The 23,025-nt window shown below is 32.7% G+C and overlaps 1 protein-coding gene across 1 annotated transcript; it reads right to left on the bottom strand.

Moving 5' to 3' along the window:
• Nucleotides 1-2,089: 2,089 nt before the first annotated feature.
• Nucleotides 2,090-6,899, bottom strand: LOC120275206. Its single transcript, XM_039281731.1, has 3 exons — nt 6,671-6,899; nt 3,647-3,714; nt 2,090-3,520 (listed from the first exon to the last, which is right to left on the bottom strand). Exons 1-3 carry the CDS (start codon nt 6,792-6,794, stop codon nt 2,210-2,212), a joined length of 1,503 nt encoding a protein of 500 aa, XP_039137665.1. The 5' UTR covers nt 6,795-6,899; the 3' UTR covers nt 2,090-2,209.
• Nucleotides 6,900-23,025: the final 16,126 nt, after the last annotated feature.

Here is a 23,025-nt window from a genome sequence, read left to right as displayed (position 1 = left end):
TTCTGAAAAATAAATTTAAATAAATATAAAATTTTTTTCTAAAAGCTCACATAAGTCAGAACATATGTGATTGTAAATCTGAAATAAAATAAATAAATAAATAAATAACATAACCTTTTCACACATGCTCAAGAAAGTGAGAAGAATGAGCAGTCAAAACTTTAAGATATATATTAAATAAAATTTAATTGAATGAATAACAATAATAATAAACCATTACCAAAAATAAATAAGTGAACAAATCAAAATGACAATTTATCAAAAGTCAAAAAAATATGTACTGATATTTAATTTATATGTGGTATACTTACCTGACTAGTTAACACCAAAACTATAAGCACCACAAAATTAGGCTTCCACATAACACCCTATATTTGAGAGTACATTCCAATATATTAAAACGCTAAACATGCTACAAATACACAGGAATATACAGTTGATCAAATTCCTACCCTAACTATCATAATACTTAAAACATCCAACAATCCAATTTATATAAACATATACATGTATATATTTATATATAAATCTGTGTGTGTTAACTATTCATACATAAAACTTCTCCACTAATTCCTAGGAAATCAAAACAAATATAGTATCTAAAACAATTGATCAATTATAATATATATATTTATATATATATTAATATAAACGGACTACAGAACCTCAACCAATTTGGTTTCATAAATTCAGTGGGATTTCTATCTATACAACTATACATCCTTCAAGTAAAAGCATCATATATCATCAAAATATAGGCAACATTACTTTACACTGAAGACAACATCAAAACCCATAACTTAATATATATATATATATTTATTCATATACCATATGTGCTAAAATAGTGGACATAGCCTGCACACTAATTCCGAATCAATGACACACAAATTAAAATTGAATTTGAAAGAAATATATATATATATATATATGAATATATTTGCTAAAACAGTGGACGCCATGCAGCCAGCACACTAAATCTAATAATAATAATAATAATAATAATAATAATAATAATGATAAATAAAATAAAACTCAATTTACACACTAAATCAAATAATAATAATAATAATAAATAAAATAAAACTCAATTTAAAAGAAATATATATATGTATATGATTCTTATCAAATCAAGAATAATTATTTTTTTTTAACATAGAGAATTTAAGCATGAACGGAGGCATTAATAAACTTGCAAATCAATGTTGAAACTTCATTGTGCAATAGCCGATATCAACATGAGATAATCAATCCACTAGGCATATACATAACCCTAATTAAGATCAATAAAACAATGCCACGACAAGATCTAGGAGGTAAAAAAAACTCCACCATTTAACCCTAGATCTAGGAAGAGAATGCTTACCTCACAACGATAACGACACAACTCTTGACGAAGAGGCCTATCTCCGTCCTCCCACTGGCATCACACACCAAAAAAAAAAAAGAAAAGAGCAAAAAGGCAAGATCTCTCCCTCTTTTTTGGTCTAAACGAAATTCTATATCGGAAGAAACAAAAAGACGGCGACTAGGGTTTTGAAAACCTAATAGAATATAAAGATTAAAAAAAAAAGTTTTTCTTTTCCTTTTCCCCAACTGCCATGCATGCAAAATAAATGAATTAAATTAAAAAAAAACATGTGGGACCCAGAGTCTTACTCAATTATACATTAGTGTTTCTTGAAAGCATATCCTTCATTTTACTTAACTCTTGTTGTTAAAAATATAATTCTTGAATTGATTAGTTAGATAATAAGGAAAAGAGTAAATATCTAGCATTCAATTTGCTCGCAAGATCGACTTTTACTTCATTGCACACTATTATTACTTGACACAATACATGCGCTCGCCTCACACATCATTTGCTATCAATGCATTTTTTTCTAAAAAAATATATCACTTGTGCATCAAAATTATGGCACCTATATTTTCAGATTGACAAATACAACCTATAGAAGATAGAGAAAGAAACAAAAAACAAGACTTGTGTATATATATATATATTTGATAATAACAAAACATGGAAATAAAGAAAGCAAAAGATCATTAAATAGAATTATCATGGAAAGACCATAATTCAAGATCACTTAGAAAAATGAAAGGTTATTAGTCACCACTTATATAGCATTGTGGCTGAAAAGTGCAGCCTCATCTTCCTGTTTTTGATAGCTTATAAATCATCGACACTCAAAATGGGCAGTTACAATATTCAGACATGATCTTCGACCTCATTATTATCATCAATTTCAAAGACAAGGTGTCTCACGGATGGTGCGGATTTGCATGGTATAGATCGTGTGCGCTTCTGGATTAACAAAGAGATCGGGGATTGGCTCGGATGTGCAGAAAGTCCAATATTACTCGCTGCTTGCACAAGGCGTTTGCCAACTTCACTTGCGTCTCTGTTTCTGCTCAAAGCATTGATATGTTTGCCAAAAGGTGAATGAAGAGAAGATATTCTTTGAGTGGAAGTTGCTTTGGAATTGACGATTGCTCCGTTTCGATTGGTTTTGTGCTTGTTCATGACCACAGAGCTTGAAAATTTCTTTCTTTTCCTTGGAATATAAGATCTTTTCTTGACACGCAAAGAGCCATGCTTTAACTGTTCAGCATTTAAGTCCGCAGCATTTGAGGAGCACACATCCTCATCATTTGATCTCTTTCTTGCCTTTGCACTTTTATTGAATTTTGCAGCACTTCCAGGACGGCAACTACAAGCGCTCATTTCATCAGATTCACAAAAGTATCTGAAAATGATGTCTGTAACAGATGTCTCTTCAGTTACAAGCATCCCATTTCTGTCTGAAACATCAAATTTGGGATTGTTATCATCGTTTTCGGCCTCTTCAGAAGAATGCTCATTTTTATTGAGATTCAAACCAGAAAGTGCTTCAGATAAGTTAGGCCCTTTGGCACTAGTAGCCACTTTATCCACCATACTTTCTTTCAGACCTTCACCAGCAGCATATTGATCTCTTCCTTTCGCTGCATCAGATGGCAAATATCTTATCTCTGTTACCACTTTCATTTTGCGGGAATTCATTGCTTCATCGTTGTTGAGATTCAAACCAGAAAGTGATTCAGATAAGTTGGGTCTTTTGGCAATAGTAGCCACTTTATCCACCACACTTTCTTTCAGACCTTCACCAGCAGCATACTGATCTCTTCCTTTCTGTACATCAGAAGCCAAATCCCTTGTCTCTGTTAAGGCTTTCATTTTGAGGGAGTTTGCTGTTTCATGTTTATTGAGATTCAAATCAGAAAGCGATTTAGATAAGTTAGGACCTTTGGCGCTAGTAGCCATTTTATCCACCGCACTTTCTTTCAGACCTTCACCAGCAGCATAGTTATCTCTTTCCTTCTCTATATCAGATGCCAAATTCCTAGTCTCTGTTACCGCCTTCATTTTGAGGGAATTTGTTGTTTCCATGTGAATGAACCAACTTTTTGACAAGCCATGAAAGGCACATTTTATGACCATGGAATCTGGAAGTTGATAAAGAACAGATTTTTGTTTTACCTACAATAGTAGAAAACTGGAAATTAGATAAACTAAGGAAAATTGGTCCTTCCAAATGCTTTGTATATACCCTAGAAAAATATGACAATATATAAATATAACAACTAGAAAGGCTTGTCATAATACCATGACTTTCTGGACCTTGATTTCTCCAAAATCTGGGAAACAAAGGAAATGCTCATAGGCAAGTTTACCTGTAGCAAACAACGGGTGAAGAAAGGTTACTTCTAGTAGAATAACACAAAACAAATCTATGGAATTTTATTTGTTTTTTGAAAAGTAAGGAAGTTAATTAACACAACACTCACTTTATGGCAATAAATTAAGAAACAGATTTTCAAATGCCATATGAACTTCCAAGAAGGACAACTTTTCAGATAACTCATAGTGGATGTGAACATTGACAATAAAAGGAAAGAAATCTTCATTATTACAACCATAGATGTTAAATAAAAATAACATACAAAGATTATGCCTCATCATATGGTGGATGAACAAAACAAAGAAAAAACACAAATTCACAATTATAGCATAGAAAAACTTAAATCGTAGTTCCAGATGCCAAATGATTGGCAAGTAAAAGAACAAGTTACAGCAAAGATCATCTAGAAACTCAATACCAAATCCATAGTGCACAGGGTGAAAGTCTCAGTTTCCATCATACTTCTTGTGGAGCCACCAAGGATATAATTTTGGTTAGCAAAGAGGATGAATTTGTCGGTGTATATGGGAATTGCAGCTAGTTGCTGACAGCAATGGATGCAGGACTGGCACAGGGTCCAGATGAGGTAAACTTTTAGTGAAAGGGGTGGCCTAGAAAGGGAGTTGCTACATAAGTTTCGAAGAATACTTGGATCTCAGTAGACAAACCAGAAGATCTGGTAGCTTGGCTACTGCTTCACGTAGTATTGCGGGCGTATTCTTCGAGAAGATTAAGCTTTAGGAAGTTAGGGTTTGAGGTGGAGAGGGAGAGGGGAGCTTGAATGAAGAGAGGAAGAAGAGCTGCAAGTACTAGGGTTCGTGCCATGGTTGTGATGATGTTAGTTCAAGGGTATAGGAGGGCTGCTTTATTTGGAGCTTTTAATGGTGTATAAAGACATGTGTTGTTGTGCTAGGTTGCAAATAGAAGTGCTTTGTTATAAGTGGGTTGTGTACAGTTCTGCGACATGCCTTGCGATCAAACTTATAGCATCTACATTTCTCAAATTTAATTGCATGCTCTTATTAGAGAAATGCCATTGGAATTCATTTGCTGAAATAGCAAAGCAAACAATTATTGTTAAGTTTCTCTTTAATCTAGGGTCAATTTCATTCAACGCAAGCAAAATTTGAAAAATAAGGGCAACTTACTCATGTACCTCATTTGGATTTTGGATTGACTTAAATTCCTCTATATTTTTTTTTTTCATCAGTATTTCATTTAAGTATCTCTTTTTTACCTTTTTTCCCTCTTAGGATTAAGGAGCTGGCCAAAGAATATATTGGGCTCACATTTCTATCTCTGTCCTCTAAAACTCAATCATAGGTTCACTGCATTTTTCTGAGGATAAGAACACTTTTTTCTTTCCCCTAAAAACTGAAAAAGAAGAGTGAAATGTTAATCATGTGGCAATAAATTTTAATTCTGCTTATTTCTTCACATGTCAATAACAAGAATTAAGAAAAGAAGAATAATGAAGCATTAGGGAATAATGATTAGTTTCTATCAAAAGATCCACCAAAGACCTTAACCATAGACTGGTTAATGCAAAGAAAGGTGGTAAGATATGCTTCTGTATTTTGCAGTGAAATTTTTCCTCTATTTAAGTGTAATACATATATGATCAGATCTTGGCATCTTGCAACCGTAGTTCAGATCATTTGTTTTCAGTCTTATGTGGAAATCAAAACTAAAATTAACATGCACAATGATAGAACCACTATATGAAACTTTCCTATACCTAAAAGTATCGGATGGCCCCTTCTTCCAGAGCATTGCCAACAACAAATATTCATTCGTTTTTTATATGTTAGCTCAAACATATACACAATTCTTTTATCATATGAAACACAAAGGAAAAAAATGACAGAGAATTGTATTGTGTATAGATAGAGGGGAAAAAACAAGGATTTTGTACAATGGCAAGCATACAACAATTTTGAAAATGAGCCTAGTGCAGCTTGGTAGTGCATTTGTGTTGGGTACAAAACATCACATGTTCAAATCCTGTCATCCCTCCCTACTAATATTCAATATGAAGTAAGGAGGGATTAAGTTAAATCGATTAAAAATTGATATGATTTTGAATTATTGTAACTATATGCATGCAAGGTGCATTGGAGTATGAAAAATCCTTTTCTTTACAGCGGTATCTACTATCATAAAAATACACACTCTTAGTTCAGTCACGTAGAATGTCAGACTCCAAAACATGATGTCATAGGCTCCATAGTTCTCCCAAATTCACACAAACTTTTATTGTATATGGCCCGATATTCTTACCTATTGTATTCCATTGTATTCTTTTTCATGTTTATGTAATTTATTCAATTAGATGATAATGTGAATGAACCATAACCGTAAAAACCTATTCCTGCTAGATTGATACCAAACTTGCATATCCCAATTTTACAAGAAATCCTATACAAGATACAATTGCCAAATTGTTATGTTGAAAATTTATATTTATTCTAAGATGAAAATAAAATTGCAAGTACAGTCAATGTGAAAAATAGCAAAGTTCTTACATGTAACTGGGTAAATACAACCGATCCTAAGTTGAATTATGAACATAGGATAAAAACTTGAATTTCTTTGAATAGACGTATCTGGTCTGAGACGGTTGGTACAACTTATAAGAAGTATCTTACACAAACTGTTTCATCTTTCTTACACAAACGGTTGGTAAAACAAGATGAGAAACCAAAAGGCAAGCACTGCATCTAGTTCTTATGCCTCCAATAATGACAGACATATAACACAGAATTAAAATTTGATTTGATTTCTTGTAAGCAACACCAAATCCATCATGAGCAATCAAAATCGAAATGATGGTTTCCCCCCAAATTAAACCAGCCCATACAAACAAAAATCACGCCAGCGCTTGCATCTAGCACAGGTATTAAATTAAATTCCAACCTTTAATCATAACCAAAATGCACAGCATATACCTTTGAGAAGAGCGACAGTGAAGTCAGGAGGAACAGAGATGGCGAGGTAAGTGCCAAGATTACTGTCCACGAACAAGGCCTTTTCTTCTTCTTCTTCGCATAACTCCACTGGATTTGAATCCATCCAAACCCTAGAGCCGTTTCCCTGCTGTTCTTCCTTCCTTTTCTTCTGTTTTTTGAATGAGAATGAACAGCGCAGGGATTTCCCTGGAGGAGCAGCAACGATCAGTTATTTATGATGTTTTGTAATGAGTTGTATTATAATTCATTTAAATCAAAATAGGTACAGAAGTTGTTCAATTTAATTGCTAGAATAACGCTGTGTTCGGCAGTAATTTTAAATTTTAATTTTTATTGAAAATTTTTGTGAATGCGTTATTTGATGATTTTATTCTTTTTCTTACTAAACGAACCCTCATTTTTTAAATATTATTATTCATCCCTTTTTAATTTTTATTTTATGCATGATTTTTACAACAATTATTTTTTATATTTTAATTTAGAGTTTTTTTAATACTTGAACAATTATTTAGTAGGCCCTTTATTTTTATGAGGCCTTTAAATGAGTAAATTTTTTGGGAGGTACCCAAACTTTGACTTTGTATATTTTCGGTATCCCAACTTTGATTTAGATCAAAACGGTTACCCAGCTATGATTCTCTTTCACCGGCAGGCCACCCAAACAATTCCGGCCCATATGTGCTGATGTGGAGGCCGGTTTTTACACACTCAGCCTTTGAAATCCAAGTCATTCTGCCACGTTAGAATAAATTTCCACGTCAATAAAATACCTTAATTCCATGTCAGCCATGGAGAAACTCACGTGTCGATCAGTGCTCGCCACGCGTCAACAAAGCCCTTTCGTCTTGAGAATGAAAGAAGGAGACAGTCCTCATTGTTTGGTTTTGGAAACGAGAAGAGTGATGAAGAAGAGGTGACGGTGTTGGCCTTGGTCGTGAGCGAGGAAGAGAAGCTTGTGGTCGCCTGCAAGTGGTCCCAGTTGAACGGAAGAAAGCTCGTTGGTGAAGATGGCTGTTAACGGGGAGGTACGGTCTGAAGGAGAAGAAGCCCCAGCTTACCGTAAGTGCATTTCTTTGAAATCCAAGTCATTTTGCAACTATTTGGCTGTGTGAAGTTTGAAATGGAAGATGAATCGAAGGTAGGGTTTGTAGGGTTTGTAGGGTTTTAGCCTTTACTCGTCTGTTGCATGGATGAGGTTGTAAATCTGGTAGATATTATAGTTTTAGCAATTATTTATAACTTGTTTGGATGCAATTGTAGCAGCTTTATTATGAGTAGTGTTTGCTTGGGACCCATATGGGTCCCCATTTAATTTTTAAGTTAGTAGATATTGCACTTGTTTCAAATGCACTTGTATCTTTCTTATTAAATTAGTAGATGTTGCACTTGTTTGACTGCACTTGTATCTTTCTTAAAATATTTTGCTTCTATTTTTTCAATCATGTGCAGTGTCTCCCATTTAATTTGTGAGTTCACGTGCAACTAATAGCTCTTATCATTCTTGTTAAATTAGTAGATATTGCACTTGTTTGAATGCACTTGTATCTTTTTTAAAATATTTTGCTTCTATTTTTTTACTCATGTGTAGTGTCTCCCATTTAATTTGTGTCTCCCATTTAATCAGTTAACTGGTTAACTTGCTTGATATGTAATTTTGGTGTGTACTCATTAACTGAACAGATTTGGATGGTTTTATTTATTGTGTAATTTTTATATCCTGCCATCAATGTTAACTAGATAACCAAAGTTCAGTAGTAACTTGTTTGTTTGGTTTGAATATTGGCTTGAATAAAACCTGCTGGAGTACATATGTACCCTGCTTGATATTTTGAACCAAGGTTTATAGTTCAAATAAGAGTCACGGTTCGACTTGCTATTGAGATAGAGGCCTGGCCTAGTTCAGTAACTTCTTCTCCTTAGTACAGAGAACATTACACTTGACTCTGGAGAACACGAACCAAAGTTCAGTTCAACAAAACCCCTTGAATACTTAGATCTATAGTTAAAATATGTGCAAAATAAGATTTTGATTAAAAAGCTTTAACCTCTCTTAATTAATCATGTAAGGAGTGTTCTTTATCCTGTATGCCTTTGGAATTGGGTTTGCCATGTGTTTTTAATTATTGCTATATGTTTTTAATTGGTTGAAGTTAATTGTATCAGTGATAGAGTTTTAGACATATGTTTGGATGCAGTTGTAGTTTTATTAAATAGCCTCTTGCTATGTGATCTCCTTATGGTTTCCGTTATCAATTAATAACCTGAATGTGGAAGGAAGATCTAGTTGAAAAGGCTATTTAGAGACTCCACATTGAAAGGTTTAAATCCATGTTAATTGAATGATTTTATTTAGATTGATTGAACTTGATTTAGTTGAACTTAATTTGTAACTGCATGATTAATTTGCCAGTAATATAGATTAAATGACTTTATTTTGTTAAATATATATGTCCTGCCACCAATGTTAATTTGCTAGTTTTTTATTCTTATGGATGGCCAAGTTATTTTGTGTGGATGTTCTTGCCCATTTTTGTTTTCTCTATGAGGCAACCACTAGTATGTGATTTTAATTATACATGTATAGATATCTGCATCACTAGTATAGGTTGTACTATTTGTTTGGTTTGAATATTTGCTTCATTAAAACCTGCTAGTTTGAATATATTGATTGAACTTGATTTAGTTGAACTTAATTTGTAATTGCATGATTAATTTGCCAGTAATATAGATTGAATGACTTAGATTTTGTTAAATATATATGTCCTGCCACCAATGTTAATTTCCCAGTTTTTTATTGTTATGGATGGCCAAGTTATTTTGTGTGGATAGCATGTATAGGTTGTATTAGGTGGTATAACTAAACCCATTGAATACTTAGATCTAGAGTTAAAATATGTGCAAAATAAGATTTTGATTGCTCAAAGGTGACCAAGTTATTAATTATTGCTATCTGTTTGTAATTGATTGAAGTAAATCGTATCACTAATAGACTTTCTAATTAATTGATTGAAGTAATTATACATGTATAGATCTTGCCCATTTATGGATGACCAAGTTAATTTGTATGTGATTTTAATTATACATGTATATATCTTTGCATCAATAGTATAGGTTGTACAAACATTTGACTTTCACACATTTGTTAAATGTATGTCAAAAACTCTCAATCTTCTGATTTTTCTTTTTAATGGATCATTTGTCTTATGCGCAAATTTAATTTGTTATGTGTGCTTGAATCTTCTGATTTTTTTTCACTACAACTACATTTAACTTGTTATATATGTGTGTTTGCATCTTCTGATATTTAAGTTTTATTTTTTCCTATCTTAAAAACTCTCCATCTTGTTGTTCTGTGTGTGGGTGATTGAATGACCTTACATCACTTACCTTGGCCAAACAATAGGGGTTGATACCTGCAATAGCTGAATTATTTCCTATGTGTGAGCATAGATATTGTGTTAGGCACATCCACACCAATTTCAAGAAGACATTTAGGGGCAAAGCACTTAAGGACCAGCTTTGGTCATGTGCTAGGGCAACTTACACCTCTGCATTTGATAGAGCACTAGAGGGTCTAAAGGGAATGAATTTGGGAGCATTTGAATACATGGAAAAAATTGAAGCAAAGCATTGGAGTAGATTACATTTCCAGAGTAGGTTCAAATGCGATATTCTGTTGAACAACTTGTGTGAAGTTTTTAATAGTTACATCTTAGAAGCTAGGACCAAGGGAATTATAACAATGAATGAGACAATGAGGACCCAATTGATGAAGAGGATTCAGAAAATGAGAGATGCAATGCAAAAAGTGACAACCCTACACTGCCCCAGAATTGTAAAGAAACTTGGGAAATCAAAAGAATTAAGCTGGTTCTACAGCACTACATGGTCAGGTGGAGATAAATACCAAGTGGTAGGTCCAGATGGCCAATTTGTTGTGAATAAGTCTGAATGTACATGCTCTTGCAAGAAATGGCAGCTTAGTGGTATCCCTTGTAGCCATTCAGTGTCAGCCATGTACTATAATAAGGAAAAGCCTGAAAATTACCTTGACTCATGTTATTTGGTAAGCACTTTCATGGAAACATATAGGCACATCCTAAGTCCCACCCATGATAGAGATTCATGGCCTAAGAGTGGCCAAGGTCCAATCATCCCACCACAGGCAGTAAACAAGAGGAAGGGCAGGAAAACCATGATGAGGAGGAAAGAGCTGGGTGAAAATAGTGGGTTGAACAATGGAAAGGTAAGCAAAAAAAGGAGTGAAGATGAGATGTGGCATATGTGGTGCAGTGGGGCATAACAAAAGATTCCATGGAGTGCAAAAGGTATGCACATTTAGTTTTTGGTGTATTGCTCATGGTGAATTTAATTTAATTATATGCTCATGCCTACTAGGGAAACAAAGGAAGCCCAACACTCTACCCACTTGTTGAAGGGACTTCAGCAAACAAACAACCATCACATCATTAGGTGCCACAGGTATTTACTTCACACATTCTGATTTTTAGTTTATGTTGTTCATGTCAATAACTTATTCTAACTTCTTTCCTACCAAAATATATAAACTATTCCTCAACAAAGTGAAGCCTTTCCTAATAGTGATATGAATTTCTCTCAGCCAAATGACTTAAGAATGTCAACTCAACAGGTGAGGATTGATACTAATAAATTTTTGGTGATTGCATCATTCCCTTTTCTTGAGGATAATGACTGCATCATTCCCTTTTGAATTGCAGTTTTTACCAATCCCAGTAACCATAACACAAATGACAACTTCAAAATCAGTGGGGAATCAAAGAGGGATTGTAGCAAGTGATGAACAAGTAACCCAGGTTCCAGCAACCCAGGTCAGTGCTTGAAGTTATTCATATGATTTTAGTAAATATGTGGGAGTAACTTTAAGGTCTTCATTGTTGCTGGAGAAACATATCAAAATTCTGTTGGTTAATCATAACACATTACTGAATTCACTTGTATAGTTAAAGCTATTCAGTTATGTTAGATAAGCAAAACAAAATGACTGAATTTACTTGTATTTTAGGCTCTCAGTGCCATTAGAAATCCTACCAAATCATCATCCACTGGACCAGGCAATGTTCCTATGGGAAAGTCTCAAGTGAAATGCAGGGATAGGAAAAGACCAAGCAATGTTGACAAAAAGAGAAGAGTTTGGGTGCCCCCAGGAGTTGGAACCCCTGCTAGTGCATCAGATGTTTACAAAAAAGCCCTTTGAGTAACACAGATGCTTGAGGCTCCTTTTATTTTTATTTTTATTATTTTGTGAAGTATAACTTCAAGATGAAATTTTAGTGGCATCATTTTTTGTAAAGCATTGTCATGCAATGCCTATGCGTATACAACACTGTCTTTCCTGAATTGACTTGTAGAAAATTTTGTAAAGAACTAACCTCCAGTGCCTATAAACTGTAAAGCATTGACCATCAATGTATTAACTTACACTAGTAAAGCAGTGACTTGTAATATCAATTTTTACAAAGTTGTTTATATGGAGCAATACTTTCATTAACTGTTTATATGTCAATTTATACGAAGATGTTTAACTATAGTAATACACTCTCTGCAGATTATATAAACTTCTTTTTTGCAATTTTTACACAGGTTTTGTGAAGCATCCTTTTTCACTAAGTTTGCAGTTTCACTAAGTCTCATTACTTTTGCAACATACTTTCACTAAGTTATGTGAAGCATCTTTTCACAAAATTTGACTCCTTCATTGCTTTCTACAGGCATCTTTTTACTAAGTTTGCAATTCCAGAGAACATTCAATAGATGTATTGATTTAAATTCAATACCTTCAGTAAAGTCAGATGTAGCTTCCAAAAGTTAAGTTTGCACTTGTCCCACCTACAATTGCATTATTATTAGCATAGAAACTCCAATTTGAGTGGTTCAATTTAATCAAAGTAGAGCTACAGATGTTTCACAAACTCTAAACATCAAGATATTTACAGACAATATAGGCACAACCAGAGTTGCTAATACAACCGAAAATGAAAAAAACTTATTGCAATCAATAGACAATATAGGCACACCTACGTGAAACAACAACCACATCTACAACATCAACAGATGAACAAATAACCCTTGATGCACATCCCGCAAACCCATCATCAAAATTACACAAAAAAAAATACAAAATAAAATCCCTCAAGGTACCAAAAAACATAATGAAAAAAATAACAAAGCCACCAACTAATCCCTTTGTCTTCCTTGCCAGTAATCTCTCGTTGGTGACTTTAAGGAAAAATCCATCTTGTTGTGGACCACTCTTGCTCGTCAAGAAGGAGAAAGCAACCTTGCTCACCCTCCATGAAATGGACAACGCTAGCACGCCGCTCTTTCCCTTGTCGTGGTTGTGCACCATCTCCACCTTCTCTTCTCACCCTATCTCTGTGACAGTGACGAAGAGGAAGAGGAATATTGAGTTTTATTTAGATGACTGGTGTGCTGAACTGGCAAAGAATTTGGGTGATGTGATCTATTGTTAATGTGGTAGATACACGTGGCAGAATGACTTGGATTTCAAAGGCTGAGTGTGTAAAAACCGGCCTCCACATCAGCACATATGGGCCGGAATTGTTTGGGTGGCTTGCCGGTGAAAGAGAATCATAGCTGGGTAACCATTTTGATCTAAATCAAAGTTGGGATACCGAAAATATACAAAGTCAAAGTTTGGGTACCCTCAAGAAATTTACTCGCCCTTTAATTAGAATTGTTCGGTTAAAAATAATAGATTACAAATCAAATTTTGTTTTATTTTTATGATTTAAGTGATTGTGGGCTCATGACTCCTATTCAATGTCATGGGAAACTGATTAAGAATAAGTGTAAATGAGAAATTATTGGGCAAACATATAAAATATATATTTTTTATTCCAAAAAATATAGGAGCACATGAAAATTGTCAGAATTACACATAAAAAAACTAGGAATCTAATTCTTCTAACCCTACTTTAATAATTTTCTTCGATCTTCTCATGGTTTGAGCCCATCCGGTTTTGATTCTCTCGACTTTTTCACCAAAAGTCATGCTTGAATGTCTTTCTTTTTTTCTTTTTTCTTTTTTACTTTGTCAACTTTTATATTTTTTTTTTAGCTTTTAGCTAGAGCTTCATTCAAATCTCAAGTAGTGATCTCACCATATTTGAGAATGATGAACTTGATTTCCTTCAATGTTGTTTTTTGAAGACTTCGGCATGTCATGCTTGTGAAGTTTTAAGTCTTTGACTTGTGAGACTTTTCTATTCTCGGACTTTTAATGTCTTGAGACTTTAGAGTTCATTCATCTTTCATTTGATTTTTTTTTTCTCTTACATCTTGATCCTCCCATGCTTTAAGCTTTGACTTAAACATCTTGGTTTAACTTGTGTGATTTTGAAATGGATCTTAAGTTGTATTCATGCCCTTGATCTCCTTTAATTTTGATAATTGAGGACTTCCTCATACTTGTGAAGGCTTTAGGATTTTGATTTGCAAAACATTTTAAGCCTTTGATTTCTTTATATCTTAGAGCTTCCAAGTATCACTTGTCGTTTCATTTAAAATTACCAAGCCATTACGTCATTATCTTGTTTCTTTAAGATGTTTGAAATCTTTTTTCCTTCTTCTTCTTCATCGTTTTTGAATTAAAATATCATATCCATTGACTAATAAGAGACCCTTTCTTCCATGTGAGATCTCTCTTCATTAGTTTATAGACTAATACATAAGCCTAATTTCTTTATCACATTGAAAGAAAAACATTCTTTTTATCTTTGCTTGGAGAAAAGTTTTTTTTTTCATTTCAGAAAACATCATTTTTCTCTTCTTTACCCAAGAGGGCTTCATGCTTTACATTGAACTAGATTTTGGATCAACATCTTCAAAGAAAAGTCCCCAATGACCTCTCTATGAGTGTCAAGAGGCATAGGTGAGAAAACTTTCCAAAAAAGAGCACCCACTTCACATTGGACATCATTAGTAGGTCACAAGGAGAGTTAAATTTTCATAGACCTCCCTGTGAGCATCAAAAGACAAAAGTGGGAAAAACTCTAAAGAAGAGAGCATCCACTTTGCATTAGACCTCATCAGTGGGTCATCAGAAGAATAAATTTTTTTTAAGCGTCAAAACACAAGAGTAAAAAAGTTCTAAAGAAAATTTTCACCCTGGATTAGATCTTGTAAGTGGGTCAAAGAGGTGAATAGAGCCTTCAAAGATTTCCATGTGAGCATCAAGAGGCAAGAGTGAAAAATTCTCAAAAAAGAAATTTTCACCTTGCATTGGACCTCATTAGTGGGTCAACAAAGAAGAGGGAACTTCAAAGACCTTCCTGTGAGCGTCAAGAGACAAAGCAAGAAGCTCTCCAAAAAGAGAGCCTCATTTGTATTGAACTTCATCAATGAGTTAAAAAATAAAAGAAAACTTCAAAGACCTCTTTGTGAGAGTCAAGAGTTAAAGTAAAAAGCTTTCCAAAAAGAGAGTCTCATTTGTATTGGGCCTCATCAGTGGATCAAAAAAAGTTAAGAGACTTCAAAGACCTCTATGTGAGCGTCAAGAGGCAAAGTAAGAAACTCTCCAAAAGGAGAGTCTCATTTGCATTGGGCCTCATTAGTGGGTCAAAGAAGGAGATGAAACTTCAGAGAACTCCTCATGAGCATCAAGTGACAAAGTAAGAAGTTTGTCAAAAAGAGAGTCTTTTTTGCATTGGACCTTATTAATGGGTCAAAGAATAAAAGGAGACTTCAAAGACCTCCCTATCAGCATCAAGAGGCAAAGTAAGAAGATTTCCAAAAAGAGAGTCGCATTTGCATTAGGCCTCATTAGTGGGTCAAAAGAGGAGATGAGACATCAAAGACTTCCATGTAAGCGCCAAGGTCCATGGACATCATCAGTAGATTAAAGAAGGAGAGGAGACTTTAAGGACATCCCTATGAGCATCAATAGACAAGTAAGAAATTTCCAAAAAGAGAGTCTCGTTTGCATTAGACCCCATTATTGGGTTAGAGAAGGAGATGTGACTTCAAAAATCTCCGTATGAGCGTCAAGAGGCAAAGTAAGAATCTCTCCAAAAAGAGTATCTCATTTGCATCAGACCTCATTGGTGGGTCAAAGAAGGAAAGGGGACTTTAAAGACACTATAAGAAAAAACATAATTTGTGACTCAAAAACTTCAAAAAGTGTCTCAAAATGCAATTTGCAAAATAATTTGTGATATACAAAAATTTGTCACATTTCAAATGTCACAAATTTTTTGACAATTTTAAAATATGTGTCACAAAATTTGTGACTTGAACAAAAATGTTGCAAAACTCATCATAATTCATGGGTTTAGTAAGACAATATTTGCAATTCAATATGTAATGATATGTAACATTTGTTTTGTGACAAATTTTGTGTCACAAATTGTGTTACAACTACATGAAACTCTTTGTAACACGTTTTTTGTATCACAAATTGTGTTACAACTATATGAGACTCTACTATATGAGACTCTTTGCGAGACGTTTTAATTGTTGCAAATTATGCAACTTGATCATTGGAAAGATGTTAAACTATGACACGGTTTACAGTTATTTGCAATAATTTTTGGAACATATTTTAGAAGCTTGTTTTAATTCTTAGTTTACAATACACTACAACAACTTTTATAATATTTTGCAACACAAATATTACAACCTATAAGTATCTGCAATGATAATTGATCCAAAACAAAATATAATACTCCAAATATCTAATATGACAATCCAATACAAAATATAATAATCCAAACAATTGATAAGACAATATAAATATATAAAAGTATCAAATGTAATAATCCAAAATATCACATCCATTTTGTTACAATTTTATTGACACCTTTATCTTGATGTTGAGGTTGTTCAACGCCCTCTGAAGAGTGAGGGACATGGGAGACAAACTCTCCAATCCTGGCAGTAGCATGTGAAGTACCTGGAGCTGTCTCAAGATTTACCTAAATAACTGCATATTCTAAGAGGGAAAGAATGTACATGTTCTACTGCTTCTACTCCTCGTATGAAATAAAAGAATGAATCACATAAAAATAATAATCATTTTGAATATTTTGCTTTTTCTCCTCCTCATCATCTAATTGAAACTAAAGAAATTGTTAGATATGAAAAAAAGACAAATTAATAATCTAATTCTATGGTTTTTGAAAGTACTTAAAACTCACAACATCAATTACAAAAGCACCCTTGAGATTTGCCCAAGTTTCACAGTAAGCTCTTGTGTTCAGAAATGGAAAACAACTGCACAAAGAACCTCTTTGAAGTAAAACTCAAGAGATTGATATTTATAAGAATAATGAGTTTGGCAAAGTACCGATGCTAAGACCTTAAGAATAACCGAATACGTTTCCTAGTGCAAACCATGAACACATTACTGCATTTGTTGGCGTAAATCTACCAGGATTTGTTGATATGTTATTGATAAGTGTCTGAATATATGTGTTTATATGTAAGTTTGATATGTGTTAGCATGCATTTTTTTTTATTGAATCAATGTCTGTTTTATGTCTAAATTGGTTATATTTGTGTGACAGACTTCAAGGAAGCTGAGTGGAGCTTAAAACACAATTGGGAAGAAATCGGCACAAAAAACTGTGTCTTTGAGTTCTAATTCTGAAGTGGGCATTGTAGCAGAAGAGTTGTGTGCTGCAGAAATTTGGCTGTAAACCTCACAGGCTCCATGTGCCAGCATGAAGCCCATGAGACTCAGTTGAAATTTTGGCACCAGTACTACACCAAACCAATGCAGCAAAAGCACTATAGTTGGTTTAATGTAGCAAAAAATACTGTAGCACACGAATCACTTTTCGTGCAAAATCGGTTGTAAACCTCATGGGCTCCATGCACTTGCATGAAGCCTGTAAGGCTCGGGCCGATCTTTTTATGTGAAAAGTTAGGGCAGATTTGAGGGAGTTCTTTTTTAGAGATTTTTGAAGTTTTAGGAGGAAATGACTTCACCCGGGTAAAAAGAAGGTCAAATATCACATTCTTGAGAGAGGAAATCAAATGGAGAAGCTTTATTAGGCAAGATCTTTACTAATTTCATCTTTGGGGAGCTTGAAGACGACGAGGGAAGCCGCCCCATAGCGGTATCTGTAGAAGCCTTCCACGCTATTCCTTCTCATCCTCATGCTTCCATTGTTTGAGGGAGTTTTATTATGCATTTTGTAGTTGTTTCCATGAACTCATCTCTTATATATATTTCCTTGTATAGATGGCTAAACCCCAAGGTCACCTAATGCCGATGAACCTTGGGGGTGAACTTGTTTAGTTGGATGCTTTAAGTTGTTTTAATGCATTTTGGTTTGTTTTGTAGTTTGAGCTTTGTGATCTTTGATGTGTTGATTTGCATGAGAACTCTGTATTTCAACTTCTAGGTTGTACTTGGTTGCGTGACCTACGCCCTTGTACTAGACACACTTAGTTTAATGGGCATTCATATATGAATACGCCATAACCATCGGGTATTTCGTACCCCTCAAACCATTAGGATCGGACCTAGGTATTGAGTATCGGCCCTAATTAGAGATCTCCTTGTTTGTAATGCAATTATAGGAGAATTTAGTCAGAAGAAATTCTGAGCCAATACTTGTACCGGACCATCGGAATAACCTACTTTAGGATTTCTCTTGGCCCGAATTACCATTTGCTTAGCAACTCTAGCATCCCTCTAGCTTTAGTAACTCCAAGCGAATCCACATCCGTGACCACCCTCATTCCTTGGATTTTCACCCTCTTACTTTGGCATGTAGACATTTTCTCACTTTGTTTAGTTTTCTTGGTAGGTTTAGTGCACTTGAATGTGATTTGGTAGGTTGGACAATGAGTGAAGAGGAAGTAAGGGTAGCTCCTTGGGCCCAGAGAATACGACCCTCTTATGCTTGTGCGAGAGGTATTACTTAATGACCCTGTGCACTTGCGGGGAAATCATCAATAATGCAAATTAATTAGACTTCACATAAGCATTAAGCAATGTTACAATACCATTATTTCATTTGCAAGATCAATCATTAGTGCATGAGATGGTGCCTGTATTTCATGATGCATTGGTAAAATTCAGAATCAATGAACTGAAAAGTTATAATTTTTTTAAGTTTGGAACAAAAAAACACATGTACTGCATTATTCGCAAAATCAAGCTTCCAAAAGCAGATAACATATACAATTGTAGCTTTCCATCTTTTTCCAATGTAGACACTGCAAATGAAAAAAACCATAGCTTAATATATAAAAGAAATTTTTTGGTTAATAAAAACAACTTTAGTTTCACCTACCATGTTCTTTTGTATCACCAAGTGCATATCCAATTTCCAAAGAAAAGGCGATAACATACGCCTGTACACCTGTCTGTCAGAGATCACTACAACCAAAAAAAGGCTTATTGTGACATTTGTCATGTCATAAAATGGGAGACACTTTAGTTTTATACACATTTTTGCAATAAATGTCAATTATATGTTGCACTTGCCACGGTTGGTATACTTTGTTGTGATATTTGCAAGAAATTTTGATACCTATATATTCCAACATTCATTATGACATTTTTCCAACATTTGTAAATAGTCTCAATATGAATTTTATTCCAACATTTGTACATGGCTTGAGCAATTATTTTTTTATTTAGTGCAATATTTGCAAATGTCACCACAAGTTTTTATCACATTAATTTTGAAATGTTGCAACATCTATAATTGTTGTTATAGAGATTATATGGTAACATTTGTTAAAGGTCTCTTAAAATATCTATATTGACCATTTTAAACATTGCTTTAACAAAATAGTAATTATTAATACCCATTTAATTTGACAGTTGTAAATATCGGTTGAAGTTATTCACCGTATTAAATTTTGATAAATCGATATTTTTTGCAACATTGGCAAATGTCTCAACAAGTTTTCCTTTGTATTAATCTAAAATATATTGCGACATTTATAATTGTTACCAGAGTCATTAAATAGCAACAATTGTTAAATGTTTCTTAAATTACTTATAATAATAATAATAATAATAATAATAATAATAAAATTACATTAAATATAAAATATATCATATGGAATCAATAATACTAATTTGAAATACTTATTTTAAAAGCCCAATACTAATAGAGCCAAGATATGTCAAAATAAGTTTACACAACATAGCAACTTCCTTTGTTAATCCTTTAAATTTATCTTCAAGATTTTTATTTTTTCCCCTCAATTGTTCATTCTCCTTTAGGCTTTGCAAATTTGAGTTTGCGAACACTTTTAGTGTCACTCCAAAATCCATCCCGCAAACACATCCATTTTTTCCTAGTCCAAATACTTGAACAAAGCATCACCCTCTAAAGGAGCAAAGTCATCCAGTTATAAGGAAGATTCACCATTAGCTCCCTGGGTATCTAAAATTTTTTTGATTTTATTCTACATAGTATTAAGAAAAATAATATAAATTTATTCTTATAATTATGAATATAAAATTAAAAAATTAAATTAGAGAAGAATTTTCTTACTATAGATTACTAAGCTTCATTAGACATCGGCCTTTTGTCATTGTGCTTGTAGCACTTCACATACTTTTTTGCTCCCTTAGGTCGGATTATCTTTTCTTTAAACTATTTATTCAATAACAAATTACTTCTAATTACATCTTATGATATGATTCAATAGAAATTTATGAGTGATTATAGTGTAAGTATATACCTCCATCTTAGCTCTATAAGTAAATGAAATAGTCCCTGAGGTATGTGGCATCTTCATTTGGCTTCTCGTTACCTTACCATTTTAACAATAGTAAAACATCAACTTATGCATATAAGGATTAGAATTATAAATATTTTAAACCATTAGAATATAAACTATTTATTACTTGCTATTTTGGGGAATACCATCTTGTGGCAAGCTTTTCCCATTGATCTGCTCTTGTTCTTGGATCTACTTTTGATTTCAACTCAACTAGAGAACTTGATTTATGAAAATTATTAAAAAAACAATGTATGTTTGAATTCCTTCAAGCACCTCCCAACTTGTTTTAGAACCCAAGAATTTCTAAGCGATTCCAAATTAAATTTGGTTTGCAATTTAAAAAAAAATTATATAAAGCTTAAAATAATATATATTTAAATCATTTACATATAAAAAGATCAATAAAATTTACCTTAACATTTGTAGGTAATTTTCTTCAATCATCAGATTTAATTGGTACAAATTAGGATTTCTAGCCACAGTCCCACAAAAGTATTCAAGCTCATCATTATTAGCATATTGATTGTATACGTTAAATTGCTCCGGCAACTCTTGACAAGGATCTAAATTCCAAATATTTGGAAGTCTAGTTGGTCCTCTAGTTTTTCTTGGAAAATCAAGATTCACTACACAATATTAAAATTCAGTAATTTAAGATATAATCATAATGATTAATTATTAAAAATACTAGAATTATTAAGAAAACTTACACTTATTAATCTCATTATCCAAATCATCATTTGATTCATGAGAAGTTGAATCATTAGAAAAATTTTGTCGAATCTCAACTTGAGGTTGCTGATTATTATGTGAGTCATTGCTAAATTGAAATGGTCCATGGTTGTGAAGAGGAATAATGTGGAAATCTTTGGAATTGTAATCATTGACCCTCCTTTTCTTTTGTGGGAGTAAAGAATAAATTGAGTTTACTTTTGTTTTTTAATGCATTTCAATTTTTTTGAATCTTGCATTATAAAAACCAAAATAATGATAAAAATAGTTCAAACCCTCTCGACAAGCTTCACAATTCATGTAAATAGGATATCTAGATAATTAAAACAAGCAACACATCACAAACACAAATCCTAGGTTGATTCTTTTAATTTGATTTTTTTGCTTCCTTAATACTAAAAAAATTAGAAGGTGATACTAATCAATTAAGTTCTTTATTATACTAAAATGATATGATGTACAAGTATTGCATAAAATTTAAAAAACAAACTTACACAATGAACTGGCATCATCAACTCAATTACAAATCTAAATATTTTTCAACTAAGTTAACACATAGTTAAATATCATTTTTTCAGTGTCCATTAAATATTACTAAATATGCTAAATAGTAATTTCACCCGAAAAATACTCAATAATAAAAAATTGTTGTAATGTCTAACGTGTTTTTAGAATTATTGAATTATAATGAAATATAAATATATAAATAAATTCTTGAATTAGTAAGAACTATTGAGTAAAAAGTAATAAAATATAAGAAAATCTTAAACCTATAAAATACCATTAATTGAAAAAAAAAAATTTTAAACACCATAAGAATATATATATATATATAAAAAATATATGTCACTTCTCTATTGATTGAAAATGGATTCCATCAACACCCTCTCTCTCTCTCTCTCTTAAAACAAGTTAAATCTACTTCCGCTCACACCAACACCCTATCACTACATTGTGAGAGAGACGAGAAAAAGGAGACAAGCCAAAAGTCTTTTAATTTAAAAAAAAAAAAACAATTGTTGTTTTGGAGATTTTATCCAAATTAAATTAATTTTTCCATTTTTCCCTTGTAAAAAGTTTTCTTAAACCCTAAAATTATATTAATTAAAATTCTCATATGTTTTTATAACAAAAACTAATTAAAAATTTTATCATATATCAATCATGCACCAAAATTAACGAGAAGTTAAATTATTTAGATAATATTACGAGAAAATATATCAAGTATGCACCAAAATAAACAACAAGTTAAATTATTTAGATAATATTGCAAGACAAACAATGCTAAAATATACTATGAAATAAAGGATAATCGTGATACTTAAATAGAAGTAATAAAACATAGGAAAATCTAAAACCTATGAAATACCATTGATTAATTAAAATTTAAACGCCATAAAATATATATCTTAAAAATATGTGTCACTAAAAATGGATTGAAAGTGGACCCCACCAACACACGCTCTCTCTATTAAACGAATTGAAATCCACTTCCTCTCACATCAACACCCCATCATTACTTTGCAAGGAGAAAAGCCATAAATTTTATAATTTTCAACATAAACAGGTTGATTTGGAGATCGTATTCTCATTCAATTCAATCTTTTTTCTCTTTTTAAAAAGTATTCTCAAACTTTAAAATTAGATTAATTAAAATTCTCATATTTTATATAGCAAAAAATGATTATAAAAACTATTCATCTAAAAATCATCGACCATAAAAAATAACAAATTAAATTATTTTTATTAATATTACAAGAAAAAATTTAAAAAAAACTATGGAATAAAGAAAAATCATTATACTTAAATAGAGGTAATAAAATGTAAGAAAATGTAACACCTATGAA

The sequence above is a fragment of the Dioscorea cayenensis genome, chromosome 14, assembly GCF_009730915.1.
Source record: "Dioscorea cayenensis subsp. rotundata cultivar TDr96_F1 chromosome 14, TDr96_F1_v2_PseudoChromosome.rev07_lg8_w22 25.fasta, whole genome shotgun sequence".
NCBI classification, from domain to species: Eukaryota; Viridiplantae; Streptophyta; class Magnoliopsida; order Dioscoreales; family Dioscoreaceae; genus Dioscorea; species Dioscorea cayenensis.
This window is presented reverse-complemented; position numbering and strand designations above follow the sequence as displayed.

Coding starts and splice junctions, on each gene's coding strand:
- LOC120275206 (XM_039281731.1), bottom strand. CDS start 6,794: ATGGATTCAAATCCAGTGGAGTTATGCGAAGAAGAAGAAGAAAAGGCC. Junction 3,715..6,670: donor CACTGTCGCTCTTCTCAAAG/GTATATGCTGTG, acceptor TGTTTGCTACAG/GTAAACTTGCCTATGAGCAT. Junction 3,521..3,646: donor TCAAGGTCCAGAAAGTCATG/GTATTATGACAA, acceptor CTACTATTGTAG/GTAAAACAAAAATCTGTTCT.